Raw genomic sequence first — 25744 nt, forward strand, 5'->3', positions numbered from 1 at the left:
TGAGCATTAATTGAATTTGCTGGCTGCTTATCCCATGGTCTGAACATAAGGCTGTCTCCCTGCAACCTTCTTGCACATTTCCTTTTATTTATAATGCTGTTTTTCTAATGACAATTAGACGAAAGAAATTATTCAAATTATCGGCCCCATAAAGCACTATGAGGCTGATCCAAAACTTAAATAGATACTAGGTTTAGTCTTTGACTTCAGGAGGAGCAGGCTGTAGCCCCCAAAAAGAACCTATGTTCTGATATAGGTCTGACAAATAGGGAGTTTTAACTCGTTTCACTATGATAACTTCCTTACTAGAGTTCTTTTCCAGAGTCTCTGATGGGGGACTGGGACATGTGATTTATGGAGAGGCTGAAAGAACTGGGCTTATTTAGTCTGGAGAAGAAAACGCTGCTGGTGGGGAGGTTGACTTGTAAAAACTTTAGAGATGGACTATTTTCTGTGACTTTAGGAGAGACGATAAGGTGCATCCTTAAATTGCAGCAAGGAAAATTAAGGTTGGATGTTAGGGAAAACTTTATTGCAATGGAGTGGTTTAAGTATTGCATCAGGCAACCCAAAGAAGTAATGGAATCTCCAAGCTTGGAAGCTTTTAAGAGCAGGTGAGACGAGCACTTAGGGGTGGTGTAGTTGGAGATGAACCTGCCTAAAGCAAAAGGTCATTTAGTCCAACCTCCTGAGGTCCCTTCCATTCCTATTTTCCTATGATTTTGTGTGCATGCACCAGTGGCTTTCAACTCCTGTGTACAACTTTTATAAAACTTCTTGGATTTCTAGCATAGCTTTTCACATGCACACATGGATTATTATTTGCAGAGTAGGCGTGCCAGAATGGAAACCCTGTGGTATTCTAAGATCATGCAGTATGTTTGTTATTCACTGGCACTGTAGTTGCTAAGTCACTGGTCCAGCTATGTGTGTGGTTTTAGTTGCATCTCTTGCTCAAGAAAAAAGGAAATCTCTTTACTTCCACTTGATTTACTTCACTTAATATCAGTGACACTTCATGCATTTGTGTTTACATTCCCAGGCTAACCAGAAACTAAGAATAATGTTGTTTGTTGGAGTTGCTCTGAAAAGCATTTGTGGTAAAATATTTAAATGAAAATATTTCTTCATGGTTTTTGTTTTATTTTCAGCCAGCTCTGTCAACAAAGAGTTTGCATTAGCATGTTTATCCTCATGTTACAAGTGCTTCCCCACGAACTTAAGTTGCATTGCATTTCTGGGACCTGCTTAACTTGTAGCAATGGGCTAGGTTATTGTAGAGCAGAGGACATGAAACATTATGTTGCTTAAGCCTTAAGTCCTTAATTAAGTGGTATTTAATTAAAAGGACTTTGAAAACTGACTGTTGATGGGTTCATTTTGACTATACTGTGCCTGGCTTGCAGACCCAAAACTAGCAGATATGTCAATTAGCTGCTGGTGCTTTGATAGGGTCTGAATTGGCAATTTACTGATGACTTGAACATCCAGCTAATGGTGGATGGCAAGGTGTAAATGGAAGACTTTGTGCTGTTGGGAGGGTAAGGGGCTGGGGGGAGCAGAATTTACAGCTTTTGCAGCTTAGGTCATGAACAGAAGCTTCTAACAATTTCATAACAGTTTTTAAAGTGATTTTCATTTCTGCAGCAGGCCGTGTACATCTGAACTTAAAGGTACTTAAGTAGCTCTTTAGTGCAAGTGAACAATTTTCTTAACCACCAAGCCAGGATGCTGCATACTTGCTTTCTGTATATACAGCAGGGTGTACCAAGCGCATTCTGTTTTTTATTTCCTTAGGAGGTGGTAGCTGAAACAGAGGAATCAGGCACAACTAGGTCACAGCACAGTTTGGGGTCTTCAGGCAACACACGCAAATGTAAGGAAGAGCTTTTATCTTCTTGTCTATCCCTAATGTACTTCCTTAAGGCTGAGGGTGAAGTAACTTTTGGAAGAGCAGTATGATGAGTGTTTTCATATAAAAACAGGTATTCTGTCATACTGTCCTTTTGTAGATTTGAAAAACTAAAAGCTACATTTGGAGCACTTTCCTTATAAGGAAATCTCTACCCTCATAAGCAATTGCAGCATGTAGCAGAGTGTGTATGCCAGTTTCTTTGTTTGCATGTGCAAAGGACAGTATTTAGAACAGTCTGTTTTCCTAATAGGTCTTGAATTTAAAAAGCGAGGAAGGGTAGAATTTGTTTGCAGTTTGAAGTCCACCTGGAAATTTTCACCAAAACCTTGTAGTGACCCCTCTGCCCAAAGTAACAAGGACACTGAGATAGAGATGAAATTCTAAGAGGTTCTAGATTAGCTTAGCTCAAATGGTTCTGCCTCCAGTATCGGATTCTGAGAAGGGTATGTTATCTTGTGTAACGTGCCATATGTAATAGGGGCATGCGAAGTGGACCACATTCGATTTAGATTCAGCCTCATTCAGGGGACAGAGATTTGATTAGTTGATTTGGATCACTGTCCTGATTCGATTCAGCTGAATCCAAATCTGAAGATTCGATGCCAATTCAGAGAATCAGCAATTTTGGCCATAGACACAGCTTTAACTGTTTTTTCTACATATCACAAGGTATCGGGTGCGGCTTGTGAGCACTGAGAATAGTCAGGTGGATGGATGGACCGTCCCATAGGAGTGTGGCCCACCCCCCCCATCCCCTGCATGTTCTCCAGCGGACCTGGAAGTGGACCTGAAGTACTTCTGGTTCACTTCTGGGTCCGCCACCAAGTGTGTGGCAGGGCTCCCCCACCCTGCCTCCCCAGCTTTGCAGTCATCCGTAGGGGGACCCCAGGTGCCCCCCCAGACCCAGGAGGCACCAGCTGCAGAGCTGGGGGACAGGGGGGTCCCCCGTGTGGTCCGCGGTAGACCTGGAAGTGCTTCTGAACCACTTCTGGGTCTGCCACCGAGCGTGCTGCAGACCTCCCCATGCTCCCATGGGATGCTCTATCTGCCCCACCATCTCAGTGTTCATGAGCTGTGCCTGGTACCTTGAGGTATGTAGAAAAAACATTTAAAGCTGTCTACGTCCGAATCATCAAATCTCTCCAAATTGATTTGAGATTCACCTGCTGAATCTCCGCCAAATCGAATCAGTGATCGAAGCTTCGCACAGCCCTAATATGTAATGCCTAGGTCAGTGCCATCCAGAAAGGGGGAAGTAATGGGCTTGGCTATCTTCTCCCTTAATCTCAAGCTTTTCATCTCTCATGGGTTTGCCAGACCTCACCCAGTACTCGGATAATGTTGCATGAAGTTAGCACTTTCTTGGTGAGAGAACTTTGTGGTGTCACAAACTTGTTTAATACATCTTCTTATGTTTACTTACACATTTCCTTTTGCTTTTCAAGATCTATCAATTAAAACCATGCTTTTGACTGTAGCAGATGCAAGGGGACTTCAGGACTTCTCAGACATGGTTAGGAGCTCTGGAAAAGAGGAGATATTCAATACGGACGTTGCCTACTCGGAGCAAGCGGCCATTCTGCTCAAGGGATCTCCTCTACCCGAATCCAGGCGGATAAAAGAGGAGAATACCGTAACTGTAAGGGCCATGAGGCACTTCTCTGAACTTCCTGTGTCCCCTTCTTTCTTGGGGTGATCCTAGGAATTTTAGTTTCTGATTTTTTTATTTTATTTTATTTTTTTTAGGGTACTTGATTGAACAGGTTCTTTTATCATTAGAAAGAGCTCTGTGTAAGAGTCAGAGCAGAACTATCCATGTGTTTTAATGCAATGTTAACTAAGTGCAATTATTATGGTAGGGCTCAGGAAAGAAGGAAGAATCTTGGAACAATACTTCTGCTGCAGGACCTACAGCTCTTCATTGCTGGTGTCTGGATCTCTTTCAGTGAGAGAGAAATTGCAAAGTAGGAGTAGGAAAATAAGCAGGCTAGAGATACTGGACTGAAGACATCTTTGCCTTGTCAAGAGGAACAGAATTGGTGAATGGCACAGAAATCTTATTGAGCCTTCTTTCAAATGGTAGAATAGATTGGGATGGTTTTGTGCAATTTATTTTGCCTGACCAGCTTTGGCTCCTGAATAAGGCAAAGCTGAAGAGAAAATGGTGCTGGTGGAAATGAGTTCTTCTCTTTGACAAATCCCTTTTACTAATTATTTTAAAATACCCATTTAACATATTTAAATTACCATATTCAGTCCATTCTGCTCAGGATTTCCCTCTTCCAGCCTTGTCTTATCAGACACTGTGTCATTCTGGGGAAACTTGTAGAGAAAGGGGTTGCAGCACTTGAGGTCATAGGAGATGAAGGCTTGGATAAGACCTTCACTGCAGATACAAAGATATCCTGGTTCTGCTGTGAGCAGAAGTCTGGGGCTGGTGACAGGCAGGTTTACAAGTGGAAATGTAGAAGGCAATATTAGAAACATTTCATACGATAAAGCCAGCAGAGCCATCTGGGCTGGCACTTAGGAACTTTCTTTCATTCTTTCTCTTTAGAAATTTAAGCTCCGCAAGGGCAGGCTGGGTGTGACCAGAATTGGAGACTTATCTCCGCAGGACATGAAGAAGATCCCCACACTGGCACTAATTGAGTTGACAGCTCTCTGTGATGTCTTAGGTGTGGAGCTGAAGAGAAATAAGGCCATAAAGTTGAAAGCAACAGGTCAGCTCAATCTCTTGTCTTTAATGTCTCTTTAAAGTTGAGATCTTTTTATTTCTGTTAACATTATCAAGCAAACAGGATTTTGGTAACATTCAACCTCACTACAGGTGCTCTTGCATTAGAATATAAATCCAAAATAAGTGCCCTTGAGACATGCTAGACTTCTGTGGGTCTTTCTGTGATCTGAATCGTATGCATTGTTTCTTCTCTGCTCTGTGTGGGTTTCCCATATCCACTTGTGATGGTACTGCAGCATCTAGTCTCCTTTTCCTTTCAGTGATTATTTAATGAAGTGCATTCCCCAGTTCGACTAGAAGACAGGGCCCTTCTTATTTTGCAGTTCTTGACAACTGTTTATATATACATTGTCTTTATTGCAGAGAATCGACTCTTTGGAGTTCCACTCAACACTTTATTGGAAAATGACCGAAAACTCATCCCCAATGCCAAGGTCCCACTGATACTCCATGCAGTAAGTTACCTTCCAGTTTCAGTTGCATACAATAGCTTCAAGAGCTGAGAAGTATTCAAGGCCTTAAACCTAGGTCTAAAAAGACTGACATCTGGTCTTCTGCATTTAAGAGCTTGCTTTCCTTTTTCTCAGCTGCTGTCATGTCTAGAAAAGAAGGGGCTTGACACTGAAGGCATCCTTAGAGTTTCAGGGTCCCAGACCAGAATCAAGGTATAGTATTTCTGTTAATACATTAAAGTAAGGGGTGTAAGCAAGTGACTGTTGCACAGGCCTTACTTTCGGTATGCACATCCATTTTGGAATGGTCCCCACCACTTTCTCTTCTATCCCACCCTCCCAGTTACTTTCTTCAAAATGCTGGAGTCTGTTAGCAGTTTTACCCTACCTGCTAACACCCTGAAGTTTTTGGATTGTGGATGGGAGGTCCAACTTGTGTTCTTATTGTGCCTGTTTATTGAAAGTGATGGAGATTTTTTTCCCTCTACAGAATTTGCAACAAAAGCTGGAAAGTGACTTTTACTCTGGCCTTTTCCACTGGGAAGAGGTTCATCAGAATGATATATCTGGCTTGCTGAAGAGGTTCATTCGAGAGCTGCCCACTCCTCTGCTGATGGCAGAATATCTGCCTGCTTTTGCTGCTGTGCAAAGTAAGTCCCTGTTCAGGCAGTGTGGCCTTTGTAGCTTTGTGTTTTTCTTTATAAAAGTTTGTCTTATGCCCTCAGAGGTGTGTCACACGTTCGTTTTAGCTAGAGATTATGTAGTGCTGGCCATGGTGTATGCAATCTCAGTTAGCTAAATGTTGAATTCTTACTCATCTCCAGTAGAATTTTATGTATAGAGCTTTTTACATGATCATATCGGTGCAGCTTACTATCATTATTTATTTGTATAGTTGTAGTACCTTGAGCCTCAAGTGAGATCAGGGCACTGTTGTACAGGTCCTTACAAATGTCTGGAAAGAATGTTCCTTCTATAAAGAATTTGGATTTTGAGATGCCAACATTGTTAAAGAAAAGAAGGGGGAGTTGAGGTACATAGAGAAAGGAAGCAAGTAGCTCAGGGTCTCACAGTAGGCCAGTGACAGAATCAGGCACAGTGCATAGATCTGTATTCTTTTCCATCTGTGGGCCTTAAGCTTTGCAGCTGCTGAAGTAGTGTGTGTGTGTTTAATTTCTCTTAATTTTTCATAATGTTTTCTTCAAAATGTGTCCATTCCCCAAGTTCTTCACTTTTTTTGGGGTGCCATTTATAGCTTCACTATAAAGTTCATGGGGAATTTTAAAGTGAATTGCTACCTCGGTGCTTCAGATTAGATTACCTATTTGTAATATGTAATTTCCTTAACAAAGATGTTATGAGTTGAATTAATTCAGTAAAACTTAACTCGGTTCCTGGATAAGCAGTGAAGAAATGTAGATCGTTACTTATTTGGGTGCCACGGAGAACTTTCGTAAACTCCCACCCTCATAAAGGATCGAGTCAGGTGCTTGAATCCTGTTGGCTTTGGCTTCTAAGTTTCACATACATGCTAGAAAATGTTACCTTAGCTTCTCCCATATCAGTTACCCGAGCTTCAAAATAAGATACTAGCCTGTTCAGAGCTTCAGTTCCATATGGGAGCCAGATGGGTTTAGATTTTTACCTGGACTCTGTTTACTTCACACTTAAGCTGTTGCTGTTTGATGGCAAAGAACATGTTCTCTCCTTAGATATCCCAGACCTGAAGCAGAGATTGCAAGCCCTCAACCTGCTCATCCTGATTCTGCCAGAGCCCAACAGAAGCACCTTAAAGGTAATAAAGAAAAAAAGGCTCTAAAAAACTTTAGGGGGGAAAAATGTGATATCCTTCCATGTACCTACCTAGAGAACTTATCTTTACACTCCTCTTTCCATGAGAAATTTAATCTAGATTGCATTATTTAGTCTTGTGCCAGCTTCATTAACTTGGTGGGTGTGAATGCTTGGGGCAAAATAAAGGTTCCCACATATCATTTAGCAGGTGCAAACTATAAGCATGTGATTGCTGTATTGTACAAGATTGCAGAAGCATCAGGCATTTATGCCTGTGTGAAAATGTTTGCTTATGCTCCTGCTTGACAGTCTTGCTCTTCCCATTTGAATGTGGTGAAATACTGGCATCTGAGGGAAAACAAAATAGTTGCTTATTACGGCAACCTAGACTATCTGTTGACTACAGGGCCTTGGAGAGTAGGTAAAAGGATTTCAGTGCAGCTGGTATTTGTGTCTTCGTATCCTGACGTCATTTTAATAGTGAAAAAGTTGCAAAAGCTTTAGCTTTCTACTCCTTTGTAATCAGAATACATTGAAATCCCCTCTTTACTCACAACACTACCTTGGAAAAAGAAATGCTGTTTCTGGGTCAGTTTTGTAGCAGTGCAGGGCATTTGATTGGCCTTGTGTTCTTCATGAGTCATGGATACTGCAGAAGCCATATCAGTGATCCCAACCAATAGCTCATTGTTGCCCAATTGTGCCTCTCCGTAAGAAAATCCTGATTCAGTTTTCTACAAAACCGTGTCATTTTTCTTGGGCTAGATTGTCTCAGAAATCTGGATCATTTGACAAATTTGGGATATATTGTAGTTTTACGTAGGAACAGGGAAGAAGTTATCCACCTCACCTGGGAGAAGCTGTGAGTTTTTGAGGGTCTTTGGGATGGGAAACTGAGTGAACCCAAGGGAGGTGGGCCACTACAGGTCAGGGAAAATGACCTCCTGTTTTGCACAAACCTCATCATCTGATCTGATTCTTGAGAGTTTGGGTTCACTGAAGTCGCCACACATCTCTGTACTATAAGCTGATGTTATCCTAATGCTAGGACAAGACCAATGAATTATTCTGAGCTTTTGAACGTAAGTCTCCCGAGATGAAAGGTTATTTACATTAACCCAGTGAAGACATAGCACTCACTTTGGTTTGCTATATGTTAAAGTTAATATGTCTTGAAAACATCAACTTGGCTTCCTTTCTTGTCAGGCTTTGCTTGAATTTCTCAGTAAAGTGGTTGCCAGGGAGAAAAAGAACAAAATGAATCTCTGGAACGTTTCCATGGTCATTGCCCCGAATCTCTTCATGCACAAGGCGCTGCCCAGCAAGGTCCCAGAAGGGAAGGAGAAACAGTTGGCAGAAGGGGCAGCCAATGTTGTGCGGATGATGATCCATTACCAAGATCTCCTTTGGACTGTAAGTCACCTGGCAGTCTGTTTGGAGGGTATCGACATGGGCATTAGTCAGGTTGGGTCAAAGCTTGGCACAATAAAATAATCCTGGAGATTACAAAGAAAATAGAATTCTGTAAATGAAAGTTTTGGCTAAGCTGCCGTCTTCTGCTGCTCCCAAGCCATGTAGGCAAAGCACTGTCTATAGAGTGTTTGTTGGGGGGGGGGATTCCCCAATTCACCGTACAACTGTCTGCAATGCTGACCGATTTTCTTTGCAGATATTTTGCTCTATATATTTTGAGACCATAACAGCACAACTTTGGTAAAAATCTGTGGAAGCCACAAATACACTTCTTTCTGTAAGGGGACAGAAGCTGGAAGGTTCCTCTAAAGGAGTAGGGGCCAACCTTTTTGGCAAGTGTGCCACAAACTAACCCCCACATCCTACCCTGAGTACTGGAGACTAAAGAATAGGTGATAGTTTCATAGTTTGTAGGGTCGGAAGGGACCTGAGTAGATCATCAAGTTTGACCCCCTGCCATGGCAGGAAAGAGTACTGGGGTCAAACGACCCCGGCAAGGTGTTCATCTAGCCTCCTAATGATGTTTCAGGAGAAACTGTATAAAATGCCTCCAAAAGATATTAATCTTTCTGCAGGTAGATTTGGAATCGGGATGCAAAGTACAGGGGTAGAGAGGATTCCGTTCACCCTGCTATGGCACTCCCTATCCCCTGCAGTGCAGTGAACAACTTCATAGTCAGTTTTGCGAAACATGTTTAACTAGTGGCTAGTGCTTCCATTTGGCTCTGAAATGGAAAGAGAGAAGGGTTGGTATATTGATGGTTGTTATATTTATTGGTTTGTTTTCATTTCTCTTAGGTCTCCTCTTTCCTGGTAGCTCAAGTGAGAAAAATGAATGAAACCAGCAGCAGGAGGTACCAGTTTTATGACAAGCGAATCAAAAACTTGCTGCGGAAGATTCATACGGACAAGGACAAGACAGAGAAGAATGAAGCCGAAGTAAGTGACAGTCAGAAAAGCTGGGATCACAGAGGATGGGATTCAATGAGTTCTTATGAAGTACCCTTTTCAGGAGGGACTGGTGAACACCAGGGGATTATTTAAAAAAGAATAAAACTTTATCTTGCTGGCATATTAAAGAACCAAACCCCAGCAACAGTGAACCAAACATCTTAAATGCTAGGTGTTTATGCATTTGGGAGTTTGCATAAAATGGTGGTTGACTTGTATCTTCTTGGCTACCCTGGTATAAACTTGACACAGCTCAGGGCAGACCTACCAGCCTGTCTCAACAATAAGAACCAGTGTTTTCCTTGCTACAACTTGAGATCGTTACTCCTTGTTTTGTCATCTGCCACTGCTGAGAACAGTCTAGCTCCATCCTCTTTCAAACCCCACTTCAGGTAGCTGATGGGTACAATTAAATCCCCTCTGTCTTCTCTTCTGCAGACTAAATAAGCCCAGTTCCCTCAGCCTCTTCTCAAAAGTCATGTGTTCAAGTCCCCTCACCATTTCTGTTGCCCTCTGCTAGAGTCTTTCTCCAGTTTGTCCACATTCTTTCTGTAGTGGGGGACCCAAGACTGAACACAGTACTCCACATGTGGCCTCACCAGTGCTGAATAGAAGGGAAGAATAATTTCCCTTAACCTGCTGGCAACACTCCTACCAATGCAGCCCAGTGTGCCCTTAGCCATCTCGGCAACAAGGGTGCACTGTTCAGCTCATTGTCCACTGTAACCCCCAGATCCTTGGAACTTCCTTTTTCCCTTTCTTAAATACAGGTGCCCTTTTCTAACCATCGGGGACCTATCCCAATCACCATGGGCGACTGGTGCCACCTTAGTCAGGGTGAGCAAGTGCCCCACCAGCGACCAGTCAACGACCAGTGGGGTTCCCCCACAGCCAATTGCACCAACTGGGAAATAACTACGACACTTCATCCGGTGCTTCCACTCCCCAGCCAGCGCTCGCAGGGTGAGGCACCAGTGCTCCCGTCTGCCCCCCCTGCCCATCACCGAAGCAGGGAGCGTGGCCTGACAGGGTGCACCAGCACTCTCAGGGGGTGCACATGTACCCCCTATGCATTGCCACTGCTGATCACCATGCATTTTCAGTGATAATGGCCAGTGGCTCTGTAATCACATCAGCCAACTCCCTCAGCACCCTTGGGTACATCCCATCCAGCCCCATGGACTTGTATATGTCCAACTTTTCTAAATAGTCCCCAACCTGTTCTTTCACCGTTGGCTGCTCACCTTCTCCCCAAACTTTGCTGCCTGGTGCAGTAGTCTTGGAGCTGATGTTGCCTGTGAAGACTGAAGTGAAAAAGGCATTGAGTAATTTGGCCTTTTCTTCATCCTCTGTCACTAAGTTGCCTCCCCCATTCAGTAAGGGACCCACACTTTCCCTGACCCTCTTGTTACTGACATACTGGTATAAATCTTCATGTTACCCTTCACATCCCTTGCTAGCTGCAACTCAAATTACACTTCAGCCTTCCTGACTTTATCCCTGCATGCCTTAGCAATACTCTTATGCACCTTCCTAGTTGTTTGTCTACCTTCCTAGTTGGTTTCCTCTAATAAGCTTCCTTTTTGTGATTTAGTTTACTGAAGAGCTTCCTGCTGAGCCAAGCTGGTCTTCTGCCATACTCGCTAGTCTTCCTGTGTGTTGGGATGGTTTGTTCCTGTACCCTCAGTAAGGCTTTTTTAAAGTACAGCCAACTCTCCTGGACTCCTCTTCCCCTCAGACTGGCCTCCCATGGGATCCTACCCATGAGCTCCCTGGGAGAATCAGAGTCGTCTTTTCTGAAGTCCAGGGTTTGTACTCTGCTGCTCTCCTTCCTTCCTTTCCTCAGGATCATAGATTCATAGTCTGAAGGGACCTCAGTGGGCCATGTAGTTCGACTCCCTGCCCCTGGCAGGCAAGAAAAGAGTCACCAACCCTGGGGTCATGTGATCCCAGCCAGGTGCCTGTCCAGTTTCCTCTTGAAGACCCCCCCCCAAGGATGGGATGAGCACCACCTCCCTTGGGAGCCCATTCCAGATTCTGGCAACCCTGACTGTAAAGATCTTTCTCCTAATGTCCAGCCTAGACCTTCTCTCTAGTAGCTTATGGCCATTGTTCCTTGTCATTCCAGGAGGTACCCTGGTGAACAGATCATTGCCTACTTTATGTTGCTCTCCCCTTAAGAATTTGTACACTGCCACAAGGTCCCCTCTCAGCCTTCTCCTGGAGAGACTGAAGAGGTTAAGGTCCCTTAGCCTTTCCTCATAGGGCCTTTTCTGCAGGCCTCTAATCAGGCAAGTGGCTCTTCTTTGGACCCTCTCCAGGTTGTCCGCATCCTGCTTGACCTGCGGCGTCTAGAACTGGACACAGTACTCCAGCTGTGGTCTGACCAGTGCCGCATAAAGAGGGAGAATCACTTCCCTGGACCTGTTTGTGAAGTACCTACGGATGCACGACAAGGTGTGATTGGCTCTGCCAACTGCTTCATCTCATTGGCAACTCATGTTCATCCTGGAGTCAACAGTGACTCTAAGATCTTTTTCTGCCTCTGGACCTGAGAAGGTCACCTCCCAGCCTGTAGGTATGATGGCAGTTCTTCCTCCCTAGATGCAGCACCTTGCACTTGTCCTTATTGAATTGCATCCTGTGCTCTCTGCCCACTTCCCCAGCCTGTCTAGGTCGGCCTGGATCTGGTTCCTCCTCTCCAGGTTGTTAGCTGCACCCCATAATTTTGTGTCGTCTGTGAATTTGGTCAGGGTGCTTCCCACCCCCTCAACCAGATCACTGATGAAGATGTTGAACAGCACCGGCCCTAGAACTGAGCCCTGAAGGACTCCACTGCCCGCATCTTTCCAGGTTGACACCAACCCATCCACTACCACCCTCTGAGTGCAACCCTTGAGCCAATTTGCTACCCAGTCTACTGTGTAATCATCCAAGGCAAATCCCCTCAGTTTATTTATAAGGATGGTATGGGATACCTTGTCAAAGGCCTTCTTGAAGCCCAGATAACATCCACCTCGACTCCTGCATCTAAACAATTGGTGGCCTTGTCGTAAAAGGAAACTAGGTTAGTCAGACAGGACCTGCCTGCTAAAAACCCATGTTGGTTCCCTCTCCGCATCACATTAGCCAGCAGGCTCCCACAAATGTGCTCCTTGGTAATTTTTTCTACCATTTTCCCAGGGATAGAGGTAAGGCTGACTGGTCTATAGTTGCCTGGGTCCTCCTTCCTCCCCTTCTTAAAGATTGGGATGATGTTAGCCCTCTTCCAATCCTCTGGAACCTGACCCGAGCACCATGAGCGCTCATATATCCTTGCCAGTGGCTCAGCTATGACCCCCACTTCATTACCCGTGGGTGGAGTCCTCCAGTCCTGGTGATTTGAATACGTCCAGTCCCTCCAAGTGTCTTTTTACCGTGTCGGCGCTGATCGTTGGTCGGCTGATGTTCCGTTTGTTGGAGTCTGTGATGTATGTTGAGGGTTTGTCTAGATTCCCATTTAAGAAGACAGAGGCAAAAAAACTCATTGAAGAGCTCTGCTTTGTCCCTGCCACTAAGCCCCCCTGCCCATCCTGTATGGGTCTTATGGTACACCGCACCCTTTTTTGCTCCCAATGTACCTAAAGAAGGACTTTTTATTGTCCTTAATCCCTGATGCTAGCCTGAGTTCTAGAGTTGCCTTGGCCTTCCTGACTGACTCCCTGCAGGTGCGGGCCAAAGAAATATACTCCTCCTTCCTAGCTACCCTCTGCTTCCATTTCCTGTACGCTTCTTTTTTTCCCCTTAAGGTATCTTGGATGCCCCTGGCTAGCCAAAGGGGCTTCCTGGATAGTGAATTTAATTGCTGGTTAGTGAATTTAATAATTTTGTGATCGCTGTCCCCTAAGTTGCCTTGAATCTGGAGGTCCCCCACCAGGTCATCCCCTGTGGCCAACACCAAGTTAGGCAAGGCGTTGCCCCTGGTGGGACACCTTACCTCCTGTGTTAGGTGGAGGTCCTGAATACAGGTTAAGAACCTGCGAGAGCGGTTAGATCTAGCTGATTGCTCCTCCCAGCATATGTCTGGGTAGTTAAGGTCCCCCATGACTATCATATCTCTAGACCTCATAGCCTCTTCGGGCTGCTTGGAAAATTCCTGGTCTAGCTCATCATCCTGGTGCGGCTGCGTGTAGTAGACCCCTAGCACCAGATCCCTTTCGCCTCGAGCCCCTTGGATCCTAACCCACAGAGACTCTGCTTGACCACCCTCTGACCCTGATTTGATTAGGGAAGATGTGTACTGTTCTTTGACAGAGAGAGCAACTCCCCCACCTTTTTTCCCTACTCTATCTCTCCTATACAACCTATAGCCCTCTATTCCCACCACCCAGTTGTGAGAAGAGTCCCATCAGGTTTCAGTTAGTCCCACTGAACACCATCTGTGCAGCCATGCATTGATCTGCAGGATGCACCCGTAGATCATAATGAATTGCAGTAGGTTTCATGCCTCATCCTTTCCTGTTTGTGCTGACTGAGTTTATCCACATTCCGTTTAAGTTACCAAATGGAATGTTTTATTTTAGAGAAACTGGGCCACAGTTCACAAATGGTATATTGACCATAGCGCCTACAAGTTTTGCCTTCCCCTAGTTACTATTCAGAAATCTCAAAATAATTGAATTAAATGTCTGGGTGACTTATTATGAATCTAGTATTATACAGTGCAGTTAGCAAGCTGCTGCTTTACAGAAATGGGAGCTGTTCAGTATTGAACAGAGAGGTATAAGTAAGCAGGAAAAGCACTATGTGGTAGGAGATGATTAATATTTGAGATTTGCCTATATTTGCTGTCTTAGAACATTTAAAAAATCTGCATGCAATAAGTTGTAGTTCTTCTAATGCTTATATTAACTTTTAACACGAGGGGGCGCTGACATGTGGATTCTAAACTCTATCCAAAATCAACAGATCCACTCCTGGCTATAACAGGGAAGCCAGTGTTGATCACTTTTGTTTGCTTTAATACATCTGTGCATTTTCCCATCTCCACATAATCTAAGTGGGAGGTGGGCTACAGAACTAAATCCCATGCACATTACACCTAATTTGTTCTTTCAGGTGATTTTTCACCCCTGGTTAGAAAACTGGATGGTTAATTGATGCCAGCGTTATAGTCTTTAAACCTGTTTTTCTTTCTCTCCCTCCCCCTGTACTTCTTAGCCTTCCAAAATTGTACAAGTCCAGACTTCTCTCTTCCTGAAGGACTCAATGGAGGTTCATCTGAACAGTGGAACCAAGGCTGCTGATGTTCTAAGGCAGTTTCAAAAACGCCTCTCTCAGAACAACTGGAATATTGTCAACACGGTACACCTTCTCAAATGGTAATAAGCTCCTTCTCAGTTAAATAGACATGAAGTAGTCCAGGTCTCACATGACTTTTTTTTTTTTTCCTATCTCCTTAGCTTGATAAAAGCTGGTGTGGGGCAGAGACCTACATGGTGACTGGCAGTCAGCTCTGCCTTTTAGACTGTTGTTTAAACTTTTAGAGTTGGGGTGTTTTGTATCCATATGGTGGATACAAATGCTGAATGATTGCATCATTGCACAGGCTGTAAGGAAACTGCCATGTCAAAAGGCCAGTTTGGGTGGAGGGATAGCCTTCCAGATAAGTCTTTCTCGGCTTTCCTGTTGAAGATTGCAGCAATCCAGGAGGGAACAGTCTGTTAATGGCCAGAATATCCCCTCCAGTGCTAATCCAAATAAGTACATGTGTGGCAGTATTTCCAAGATGTGTGCTTGAAAGATTTTGCGTGCCCTGTCCTCCCTTACACGGTGCATGTCCAGGTTCAGCTGGATCCATTAGTGTGGATTACTTTTGTGGAAGCAAAACTACTAATGTACTACCAAATGGCTGCCATTCCTGCTATAGGCTTCTGCAGTTTTCCTTACACAGATGATCCTTGCCTGATTGGGCAGTTCATCCTAGATGAACACTGCCAAGAGACATTTGATTTATTTTATTTATTTAATTTTATTGTTTTGCCCATTTTTTCTCTCCTGAGGAGTCAGTCTTTTGTCAGTCCTTTGTGCAGATCTCTACAGTGGCCAAGAATGTCTGTCTTCCCTTCCTGTTGATTCTCCGGTGACCTCTCCAACAGTTACACTGTAGGAGCAGCAGCGGAGTTTAGTGCCCTATGTCGCCTGGGGCTCTCTTTACCTTTGCTGGCCTTTGAACCATGAGCTATTTCCTCAGAGCCATGTGTGATATGAACATCCTGTTTACGAGGCAGAAAGTCCAGTCACAGAGTTCTGTTTCTTCTTTGTCTCTTGCAGTAACGGCTCTGTTGAATCTATGAATTTGCTCCTCTATGAAGTTGGTGGCAATATAGGTAAGTGGGACTTAATGCTAGCTAACTAAATGTTGGTGGATTTTGGTGTGAGGGCATAATCATCATTAGAGGGGAATTAAGGGAAAGGGCAGAAGGCAGGATATTGGGGGAGGGGGAAGGGTCATTGTGATCAAGGTGGTGATCTTACTTGCTGAGGATGAATGACCAAAGTATCCAGGGGCTGTTTCAGGCCTTCTGTGTCTTCTATGGCTAGGGAGAAAAGTTACGTAGAACCAGGTTTAGGTGAGCAGGAGCTGGTTTAAACCTCTAACAGAATATCAGTTCAGTGCACATAAACCAGTGTAAAAATGGCTGAAACCGGTTTGAGAGAACCTGGTTGAATGTAGTATCAGGCATAACTGATTGAGATCAAACCAGTTTATGGAACCTCTGTCCCAGACCCTTTCCTGGTTTAAGTTAAACCAGAATCCCCCAGCATCCCAGCATGATCTGCACCCCTGGGCAGGGCTGTGCTCTCTGCTTCAGTGGGGCAGGACTGGCCCTGCTCCTCTGCTCCCTAGCCGGAATATGGGTGGGCAGGGGCATGGTCAGATGCTGGCCCCCCTAAGGCGAAGGGGGCAGGAAAGAGATTTGTTCCCTCCCTCCCCTGTGCCACCAGTATGGACCTGGCAGGCATTTCTCTGCTCATTGCTTCAGTGGCAGGGACATGGCCAGCCCCAGCAGTAGCCTCAAGTGAATTGACAAGGGAGGGGTTTTAATTCCCCCCACTCCCTATCCCACTGGCACAGACCTGAGCTGGTGTCCACCTGGCACTTCTCCCTCGCTGCTGCAGGGGTGAGGACATAGCCAGATGCCAGCCAGTATGGCCCCCTGAGGCAAAGAGGGCAGGAAGGAGATTTAGTCTACCCTCCACCTCTGGGGGACTGCAGCTGGGGTCTGCAAGCCTCCACTGATTGCTCCCTGCATGGGGCGAATGGTGAAATAAGCTCCTTCCCTGCCTCCTTTGCCAGATGCCGGAGGGAGGGGGAAAATAACTCCCCTCTGTGCCCCTGTCACCTAAGGGAGCCATGCTGGATAGCCTCTGGCTGCGCCCCTGCTTCTGCTGCTGGAGTGGCAAGGGGGTAGAGACCCCGATGGGGGCAGCAGCCCCTGTCATGGTTTTCTAGGAGTGGTGAGGGGGGCTGCACTGCAAGTGGGGGCGGGGGCGGGCTGGGCAGAACTGCCACAGGCTGTGCGGAGTGAGTGGTGGCACTGGGGTTCAGAGGGGTGGCCATAGCTCCCTAAACTGCCCCTAGCACTGCCACTGCTCTCACCAACCAGTCTTCAGCAACGCAGCGCCTTCACTGGGAAGAGGCTGGCACTCCCAGGAAATCATCATAGGAGCTGCTGCCCGCCTCAGGGTCCCTCCCCCCTCGCTGTTTTAGTAGCAGGGGTGGGGATGTGGCCAGAGGCTGGCTGGCATGGCCCCCTTAGGCCATGCGGACTGGGAGGGGCGTTATTCCTCCTCCATCCTGTGCCTGGCAAAGGGGGCAGGGAGGGGGGTTATTCTACCGCTTGCCCTGCACAGGGAGTGATTGACAGAGGCGGTGGTCAGGGCTGGCATACCCTGGCTGTGGTGCCCCAGGGGTGAAGGGGTAATAAACCTCCTTCCTGCCCCCTTTTGCCTCAGGGGGCCATGACAGCCAGTGTCTGGCCATGCCCCCACCCCTGCCGCTGCAGCAGCAAGGGGGGAGCACCAGATGGACCCCAGCTCAGGTCTGTGCCAGTGAGACAGGCACAGACCCTAGCCAGTTCACTTCAAGCTACTGCTGGGGCTGGCCACCCCCCCAACACGGCTTGCCTGCAGCCAGGGCTGCCCTAGCGCCCCCTGGGCTTCTGGCTTGAGCCACTGCAGGCATGTGCCTGCATTTCCTGAGTCAAGAGGGAATATCTATTCACTTGCAAATTGGTTCAATCTAGGCAGGTTAGATTAACCTGCAAAGATTGAATCAATTCAGGCCCTGGCTTTTTGAATGCCTGTCCCTACCCTATATGATGCATGGGTTCTTGTATTGGTCAGACTTATATAATGGGAGTAATAGAACAAGAACAGAAAAGGCTCAGATTTTCTCAAGAAATCAGCGCTGGTGGTTGGGTTCAGCTCCCCCTGAGAACAAGGGCAATTGGAACCATGGAAGCTCTCTGGAAAATCTGGCCCCGCAGTAGTTTATTTCCAGAGAAGTGTTTTAGAATATTTGTCTATGCCTCATCAGAAATACGACTGCTTCTACTTTGGTCAGGGCTTTACTGACGATTTATGTGACCCTTTAGTTCTGCAGGTTAGTCTAGTTTTAAGTCCTTGCAGGTAGAAGGATACGCTATTTCTAAGCTACCCCAGACAGATCCTTATTTAGCCTGTTTTTGAAAACCTCCAATGAAGGAACGCCCACAGTGTACCTAGAAATCTTGTTCCATTGTCCTAAAGTCCTTTCAGTTAAAAAAAAAAAAAAAAAAAAAAAAAGAGAGATTTCTAAGAATTAAATCTGTTTTTCTGTTCTAAATACAGAGCTTTGTGTTCAGCTGTCCCACCCTCTGTTGAAATGGCATTCTTTCTCTTCTATATGGCAGCCTTTTCAAATGTTCAAAAACGATCATGTCTATTTGTAATATCCTTTTTTTTTTTTCTTCAGACTAGACATATCTAGTTTTCTCAGCCTTTCCTCATATGGCTTGTTCCAACCCTTATATCTTTGTTTCTCATCTCTGAATCCATCTGCCATTTCACTACATCCTTCTTAAAATGTTGTGCCTGGAACTGTATGCTGTACTCCAGATGAGGGGCAAACAGTGGAATTTTACCACCCTCCCTTGTCTTGTGCCCAATACTTTGGTTAATAAAGCCAAGATCCTGCTTTTGCAATGGCACTACATTTCTGCCATGTTTTTTTGGAACTTTGATCCTATCCTCCCAACGTGTTTGCGACCCTTCCCAGTTCCGTCATCCAAATCTTGTCAGTAAATTTTGGGTTCCTTTTTTTTCTGAATCCAGCTAACTAATAAAAATGTTAAATATACTGGACCAAAACAGACTCCTGTGACTTAGTATGAAACCTCTTGCCTCCTGATATTGATCTGTTTATATTTACTCTTTGCTTGCAGTTAATCAACGAATTATATATCCACTTAATGGTAATTCTATCTACCATAGTTCATATTCATCCAGTTTACTTATGAAAATCAAGCTTACTCCAGCTTACTGAAGTCAAACCCAAAGGTGTATAATGTCTACTGCACTTTCCATACCTACCCAACTAGCTTCTCTGACAAGAGAAGGAAATCCAGTGGGATTAGCATCCTTTCTTAACAAATTAGTATTGCCATTTAGTGATCACCTCTTTCTCCTCCAGGCATTTACAAATTAATTGATTTATAATTTCCTCTAAATACACTGGTATTAGAGCAAGATGACCAGTCTATAATTCCCCTGGTTAAAGATGGGTACTATGTCAGCCTTTCTTCAGACTTCTGGAGCTGATCCTGTCATCTCTGTTTTGGCAGTTACTGCAGGGGCTCTGAGATGTCTTCGCTGGCTCCTTCAGCACACTCAGTCAATGTTGTCAGGCTATACCAATTCAGGTTCATGCAAATTTTTTCAGTAACACTCTGCACTCTCATGATCCCAAGCTCTTCCCTTTTATTTATAATGATTTTTGTTGGCTGTCTAGTTGCAGTGTATCTCAGTCTTCACAAAAAAAAGTAATCATACAGTAACTCTGCCTTCTTTGCATCCTCTTTGAATATCTTCTGCCTCGCCTCCCTTCAAAGTGAACGGAAGAACCAGTTTCTCTGATTTTTTTTTTCTTTTTTTTCTGTCGGACATGCTTTATACCCTCTTATACCCTTTGTAAATTATCTCTTTCTTTCACCTTTGATTTCCTAAATTTGACTTTCCCTGATCTTGCCATTCCTTACTAGGCCTCCTTAATGACTTGCTATTCCTTCCATTGTCTATATATTTCTCTCTTGATTTTTGAGAAGCTCCTTTTGTAGTGACATTGGTTTCCTGTGGTGGTTCTTATCTTCCCCCATGCTGAAAGCTCAGCAAGAAGGTATTCCAGTTCTATGTCCTTTTAAGAACATTCAGTCCTCCTGGACTGGTTTTATCTCCTTAATTATCTATTATTTCCAAGACAGTTGAAATCTGTCCTCTTGAAGTTTTAGTATCCTTATGTCTTCCCTACCTTAAAATCATGTTTTCTATATAATAATGTTCACTTCCTCCCAAGGTTCTGGTCACCTTTGTTTGCAACCAGTTCTTCCTTATTGATCAGAACAAGTTCCATGATTAGATGGGCCCTTGCTAGTCTCCTCAGCTTTCTGAAATATTTTTTTCCTCTATACATATTAAGAACTTGTGGACATCTTATGTTTGGGAATATTTTTTTCCATTGGGTATTGAGGAAGTTAAAATCCCTCAATATGCTACTTCCTTAATTAATCCTGAAGAAGGGCGCTTGTACCTGAAAGCTTGCAAATAAAGAATTTTTTTTTTTGCAAAAATCTAGTTAGTCTAATAAAAAATATCACCTCTACCACAAGTTCTGACTCCTTAATTTTAGATATTCTTTTTACCTGCTTGAAGAGTGTCTCATCTACCTCCTCTTTCTGAATTGGTCTTTTAAAAAAATGTATACATCTTTCACAGTTTACAAATAAATGATAAATCTGTCAGTCTCTGACAATCTTGGATATCGTTGGTAATACAGGTGAGGAGATTTTAATTAAAGTCTTACAGGAGCTACAACTTGCTCTCACTCTTGTGCATATACAGAGACTGTTCATGCTCAGGCCTTGTCAAAACTGAACCTCTTCAGCTATGTTAGTTAAAGCAGTACAATTTTTTAGTATGGGTACAGACATTTTATTGTAAAATTCTTTGCACAGGGATAGGTCATTCCTATATGGGAACTGGAAAAACCATAAGAGCATAATGGGGTCTATGCTTGAGCTTTTACCTATTGTCAGTAAATTGCTCCCTAAACAAAGCAGTTAAACAAATGTTCATGCATAGATTCTCAGGTGACATATGAGGAGTGCTGCATAAACAAGCAACAAAATATCTGTGCAAAACCCATCACTATCAGGATTCTGCAAGTGTGTGACCCTTTAATCTGCAAGCATGCGTGTTCCAAATGTGTGCGAGTGAAGTTGCGTGAACACAAACAATGATTTTTCTTCTAAAAGCTCAGGCCATAATAAGCCTATTACTTTGTTTAAAAAAAAACAAATGAGAGGGGGGGATGAGGGTAGCTCTTACTATGATTCATATCAAGATTTTGTTCTAAATGGCTGTATGTATTGAAATACATGTGACTAATACCAGGCACAGAAAAATGGAATAGCTTTAGGACTGAGCAATGAAAATCTTTCTAAAAATTGTGGTTTTGTTCTAACAGGTGAACATTGCTTGGACCCAGACACATACCTCTTGGACTTGTACCACGTCAATCCTCATGCTGAATGGATTATAAAGCAAAATCCATCTTTTCCGTGGATGATCTAAATAAATGATGAGCAAAAATAAGCATTTAAGTTGAATTTCTGGGAGACAGAAGAAAACTATTTACAAAAAATGAGCATGACATCCCAGAATGAAGGATCCTTGTGACTTGGGAGGGAAAGAACCTTGTCTTACTGCTTTAGTAATAGCAGGCTGAAAAGGAGAGCACTAACCCTGACACTAGCATAAGAGTTGGTAACCAACAGGAGTCAACATTAGGTTTTCACACCTTGCAGATTCTTTGACCTTTAGCAGGGTATCTGTGAATATGGAGCTGAAGGGGAGGGAGGGGGAAGTGGGGGAAGACCTTTTCTTGGTGGAGAAACTGGTAGAAGACCTCTTAATCCTTTTGGATTTGCATAATTCCTTATTTTGACCACATCCTCGTTTTGGAGGAAAGAAATGGTCAAATGCTGTAGTACTGTCAGTAAATGTTAGTGTCCATCTGTTATCTATGTTAAGTACAACTGACTTTTGATGGAGCTGGGGGAGTTAGACCCTTTGGTCTTAGCTTTCTCTAACTGTGTTAAGCAACTTCGAATTTTCTTTGTGGAGGAGGAACTGAATGACCAAATATAAGGAAAAGCTGCCATTCTTTGTGTAACTAACTACAGTTAAACCTGTACACAAAGAAAAAATTACTGTTTTTGGAACCAAGATAAACTTTGGGCCTCAGCAGATATAGGAGATGTACTAACAGGGAGCTTCTTCCCTGGATCTGTAGAAGTCCTATTGGTAACAGGTCTTCTAGTCCAGTGGAAACTAATAGATGATGCCAGCAGGTGAAATGTTCCACTACTAATACGGAAGGGCCAGAATCTGTCTGTTGGTTGGTCTTCTGTGAAACTTCTGTAGTAAAAGGTAGCAAGGATTCTGGATCAGTATGTAAGGATGTTTTTCAGTATAGTTCAAGAATTTTCAAATCAGTGTTAATATGAGACTTATAGTCTGACCTGGCCACATCATAAAAAGGCCAGGTAGTTCTGGTTAGGGATAAGGGTAACTGTAGTGGAGAATGACTGGAATCATGTCTGCTAACTAGTGTGTACTGAATTGGGCCCGTTGACAAATTGGATATATTCTTCCAGGACTCTGGAACCTGAACGCAGTAGGTATGCAGGGAAATAAGGATAATGCAAAACAGTTGGACCTTGTTCGGTGCACACATGCATGTGACCTGCTCCCCCTTTTGGGCTGGAATGGGACTGCAGCTTTCAGAAGTGTCACTGTCCTTCACAGCTGTTCTGAAATACCTCAAGAACAAGCAAGCCCACTGTACACTGTTGCAGCATGTGGAACGCGGAGTAAGTCCATCTGCCAAACAAAGTTCCTTCATCAATTTTATAATGTGCTTAAAACATTGCTACTTATTTGTGTGGCACAGACAGACAGGCCTGACTTTTCAATGTGCTCCAGAAGGACTTCCTTTTCCCATCCTTAGCCATGCTTTAGACAATCTTAGTATTATTCTCTTTTGTTAGCTGAAATGTTTCCTTTGCAATTTGAGCTTCAGATTCTCTGTACTATTTTTGTAGGAGGATATTTAGCTGTCCTGGTTCATTGTCTTGGAATCACAACATCGTCCTGTAAGGACACTTCTAATCTCTTTCTGTTTTTTCATTCCAGTAAAAATGTTTAGAGATTGATTAAGATTCTGGCAAAACAGCTAAGCCATTTCTAGTCCTAATATTTGTCCTGTACGTTTTGATACTGAATCTTTTTTTCTTTTTAAATGTGGTTTGTATATGAGTTTTTGATGTAGTTATGATGTATGGATGAGTCAATTGGAGGAGTCATCTTCTTTTCTTCCACTTCCCTAATGCTTTCATTGTCAGAATCATCATTTGAATTCAAACTGGGATTTTCAGAAGTGACTTAAGGATGCCATGGGTTGGAGTGGGGGGAACATTTCAATTAATCACCTTTTTATAGGGATCTGATTTTTCTGAGAAATGCTCCATGTTTTCAGAAATTCAGTGTACTTTAAAGTTGGGCCTGAAAACCGAAGGACCCAGAGTCATTAGTCACTTCTGAAAACCTTGGCTAAGGTGATTTATTATGAGTATTATTAGAAGAAAAAAGACAGAGAAAAGGCTAATGACCTTTTAAAGCAATACCTGCTGCACTGTAGCACATTTTTTTGCCCTCAAAAGACAATAGCATGAGTAGTGGGGGAGATAGAAGCTTTTAAAGGAACTTGTTCCGACTCCCAGGGTTGCTGGTACTGTACAGGTGTTGGTGGGCCCTTGACAAAATGCTAAATCATGAGCTTTCTTCTTTTCTCTACCTACAGGCTAATTTCATGTGGGTGTTTTTTGTTCCATTTTTCTCATGTAAATTTTGTTGTAATACTTTACTGTAATTACATGTGAGAAATTGCAATAACTTTCTGCAAGGACTGGAGCAGTGCGTCTTCATTAGGGATGTAGGAACTCTCCAACATCCACTAGCTGACTGCAGTTCTTGCATCTCCTCCCAAAACAACCCAGTTGCTTAGAGAGATGGCAAAGTAACATAGGAAATGCTGGTTAATTGTTAGCTGGGGAGGTAATGATTTTAATATGAGTAGGGAGGGATGTGTGCCAAGTTTTAGTCTATTTCCTCCCCTCCTGCCCCACAAGGTTGCAACTGTATGCAAAATATAGGTCTACTTTACATGCACACTTTTAATAAAACATGCAAATACTTCTTTTTTATTTTTCAGGTACAAATATCTGGTTTGTGTATGCCAGTTAAACCTAACCTTTTGAACATCTGGCTTGTAAATGGCAAGTGTAATATAATGTGCTCTCAGACAGTTAAAGCCACTTACATGAGGAAACATGAAGTATAGGCAAAAATAATGGTGAGGTTACATATGGTGACTTCCCTGGTGCAAAGACTCATTGAAATAACAGTAGCAGCAGGCTTGCATACATTGAAGGGTAGGATTCTGCTAGTTCAGACTCATACTGGTAATAATTGTGCATTCTGATTTGATTATAAGATTTTGGGAGTGGGAAGAAAAGAAAACGTTGCTCCGTGACTTCTGAAACTGTTCATTTGTTTGACTGTCTCAGCAAACCAAAAATGTGAAATCAGTGCTACAAAAAACAAGGATAAAAGGGATTGTTGTATGAAACAAGTTTTGGATTGAACACTAGATCAGAAACTTTTTACCTCTATCCACAGAACTGATCTTCTGTTTATTTGTCTAACTTTTTGTAGAAAAGACCAAGTCTAAGGTCAGAACTGTCACCATAATATAAAACCTGTTTGTCTTTTTTGAACGTTGGATTTTAATAAAGTTTTAAACATTTTAATGCCATATTTAAAACCCAGTTAATCAATAAAAAACAATAAAAGGCTACTTATGTGTGAATGGCTTTCTTGTCCCAAGTTCAGTTGGTAGAAAGGGTTCAGTATATACCTGTACATGTGCTATGTGCACAGAAAGGGTTAACAGCTGTTAACTTGAGTGGATAACATTTATGTTCATGCTTCTCTGCTAAGGGTAGAAGCCTATAGTCTGGTCTGCTGTACCTTTATATAGATCCAGAATAACACCAGTTGGAACCACTGGGCCAAATTCAAATTGGTCAGCAGTAGGACTGCTTCCATATTTGCAGGATTAGACCTTTCACTTACAGACAAATCTGGGAGTCTCCATAGGTGGACTTGAAGTAAAGAAGAGAAGGCACAGCAGCAGCAGAAGGCTTTGTTCAGGACATCCTAGGAGATCACTGAGGGAGCAGGCAGTGGGTTAAGGAAAGAAAACACTTTAAAGGAAGGGCTGGGTGGTGGCCTTGGAAGGGCCAAGAGGAGATTCTAGTGGTTCTTGTAGGTCTCTGTCAGGGGATGTATGGCAAAAATCACTTCCGTACAAAGAGCCCTTCATCATCTGATAAGTGGGGGTGGTCTGCGTTGAGAGTGAAGAGCTATAATTCTGGTGAAGATTTAAGCTTGTGGAGATCAGGATGACCACTGTTTCTATTGGAATAATGGAAAAACCACTGCTCCTTGGCTAAAGGCCTTTGAATGCTGCAGTCCATGTCAGGACTTTGAACAGGACAAATGCTTCCAATCCCATGTGGTCCAGTTCACCGGCTAGAAGTCATGATTGACAGGAAGAACTCTGCTTCCTTATTATGGAAAAGGATTCTTTTGGTTTGGATGGTGGATTCAAATAGCCAAAGCATCTTACAAGTTGGGATATGACTGGGTCATATGGGGGATATAAGACACAACACAGGTGATGAGACATCGGGTAAGGGAGCCCTCTAACAGGGTGGGAAAAACTGACTGTTGGCTGGCGATTCCATTTCGGAGTCCCATTGCCCTTTTTAGCCTGTTACAGTTTCCCTCTTCATCTAAAGCCGAAGGGAGAGACGGGGAGCATAACTTAGATGATGCTTCCATAACTTAATTTTAAAAGTGTTTCTATCTCCTGCTACTTGCATACTAGTCCCCTCTCCTTGGCGGTGGCTACTTTTTCTCCCAAGGACTTTCTGAAAACAAAACCTTGCCAGACTTCACTGGTGTCACTTAACATCCTGTCCTAATGATAAATGA

The 25744-nt window shown here is 43.6% G+C and overlaps 1 protein-coding gene across 8 annotated transcripts in view; it reads left to right on the forward strand.

Moving 5' to 3' along the window:
* The window catches only part of ARHGAP40 (Rho GTPase activating protein 40), a 96596-nt gene extending 72054 nt beyond the window's left edge, over positions 1-24542 (forward strand). For 7 of the 8 annotated variants that reach the window (XM_059733211.1, XM_059733210.1, XM_059733212.1 and 4 more), the window contains 12 exons: positions 1798-1876; positions 3361-3554; positions 4473-4638; positions 5019-5110; positions 5243-5320; positions 5598-5757; positions 6820-6902; positions 8108-8314; positions 9173-9313; positions 14525-14685; positions 15638-15693; positions 21090-24542. In XM_059733211.1, coding sequence (XP_059589194.1) covers positions 1798-1876; positions 3361-3554; positions 4473-4638; positions 5019-5110; positions 5243-5320; positions 5598-5757; positions 6820-6902; positions 8108-8314; positions 9173-9313; positions 14525-14685; positions 15638-15693; positions 21090-21196 — 1524 coding nt within the window. In that variant the 3' untranslated portion in view covers positions 21197-24542. The remainder of the gene's footprint in view (positions 1-1797; positions 1877-3360; positions 3555-4472; positions 4639-5018; positions 5111-5242; positions 5321-5597; positions 5758-6819; positions 6903-8107; positions 8315-9172; positions 9314-14524; positions 14686-15637; positions 15694-21089) is intronic. The other variant, XM_019484619.2, reaches the window with a different exon arrangement.
* The last annotated feature ends 1202 nt before the right edge of the window (positions 24543-25744 follow it).

Source organism: Alligator mississippiensis, chromosome 9 (genome assembly GCF_030867095.1).
Source record: "Alligator mississippiensis isolate rAllMis1 chromosome 9, rAllMis1, whole genome shotgun sequence".
Classification (NCBI taxonomy): domain Eukaryota; kingdom Metazoa; phylum Chordata; order Crocodylia; family Alligatoridae; genus Alligator; species Alligator mississippiensis.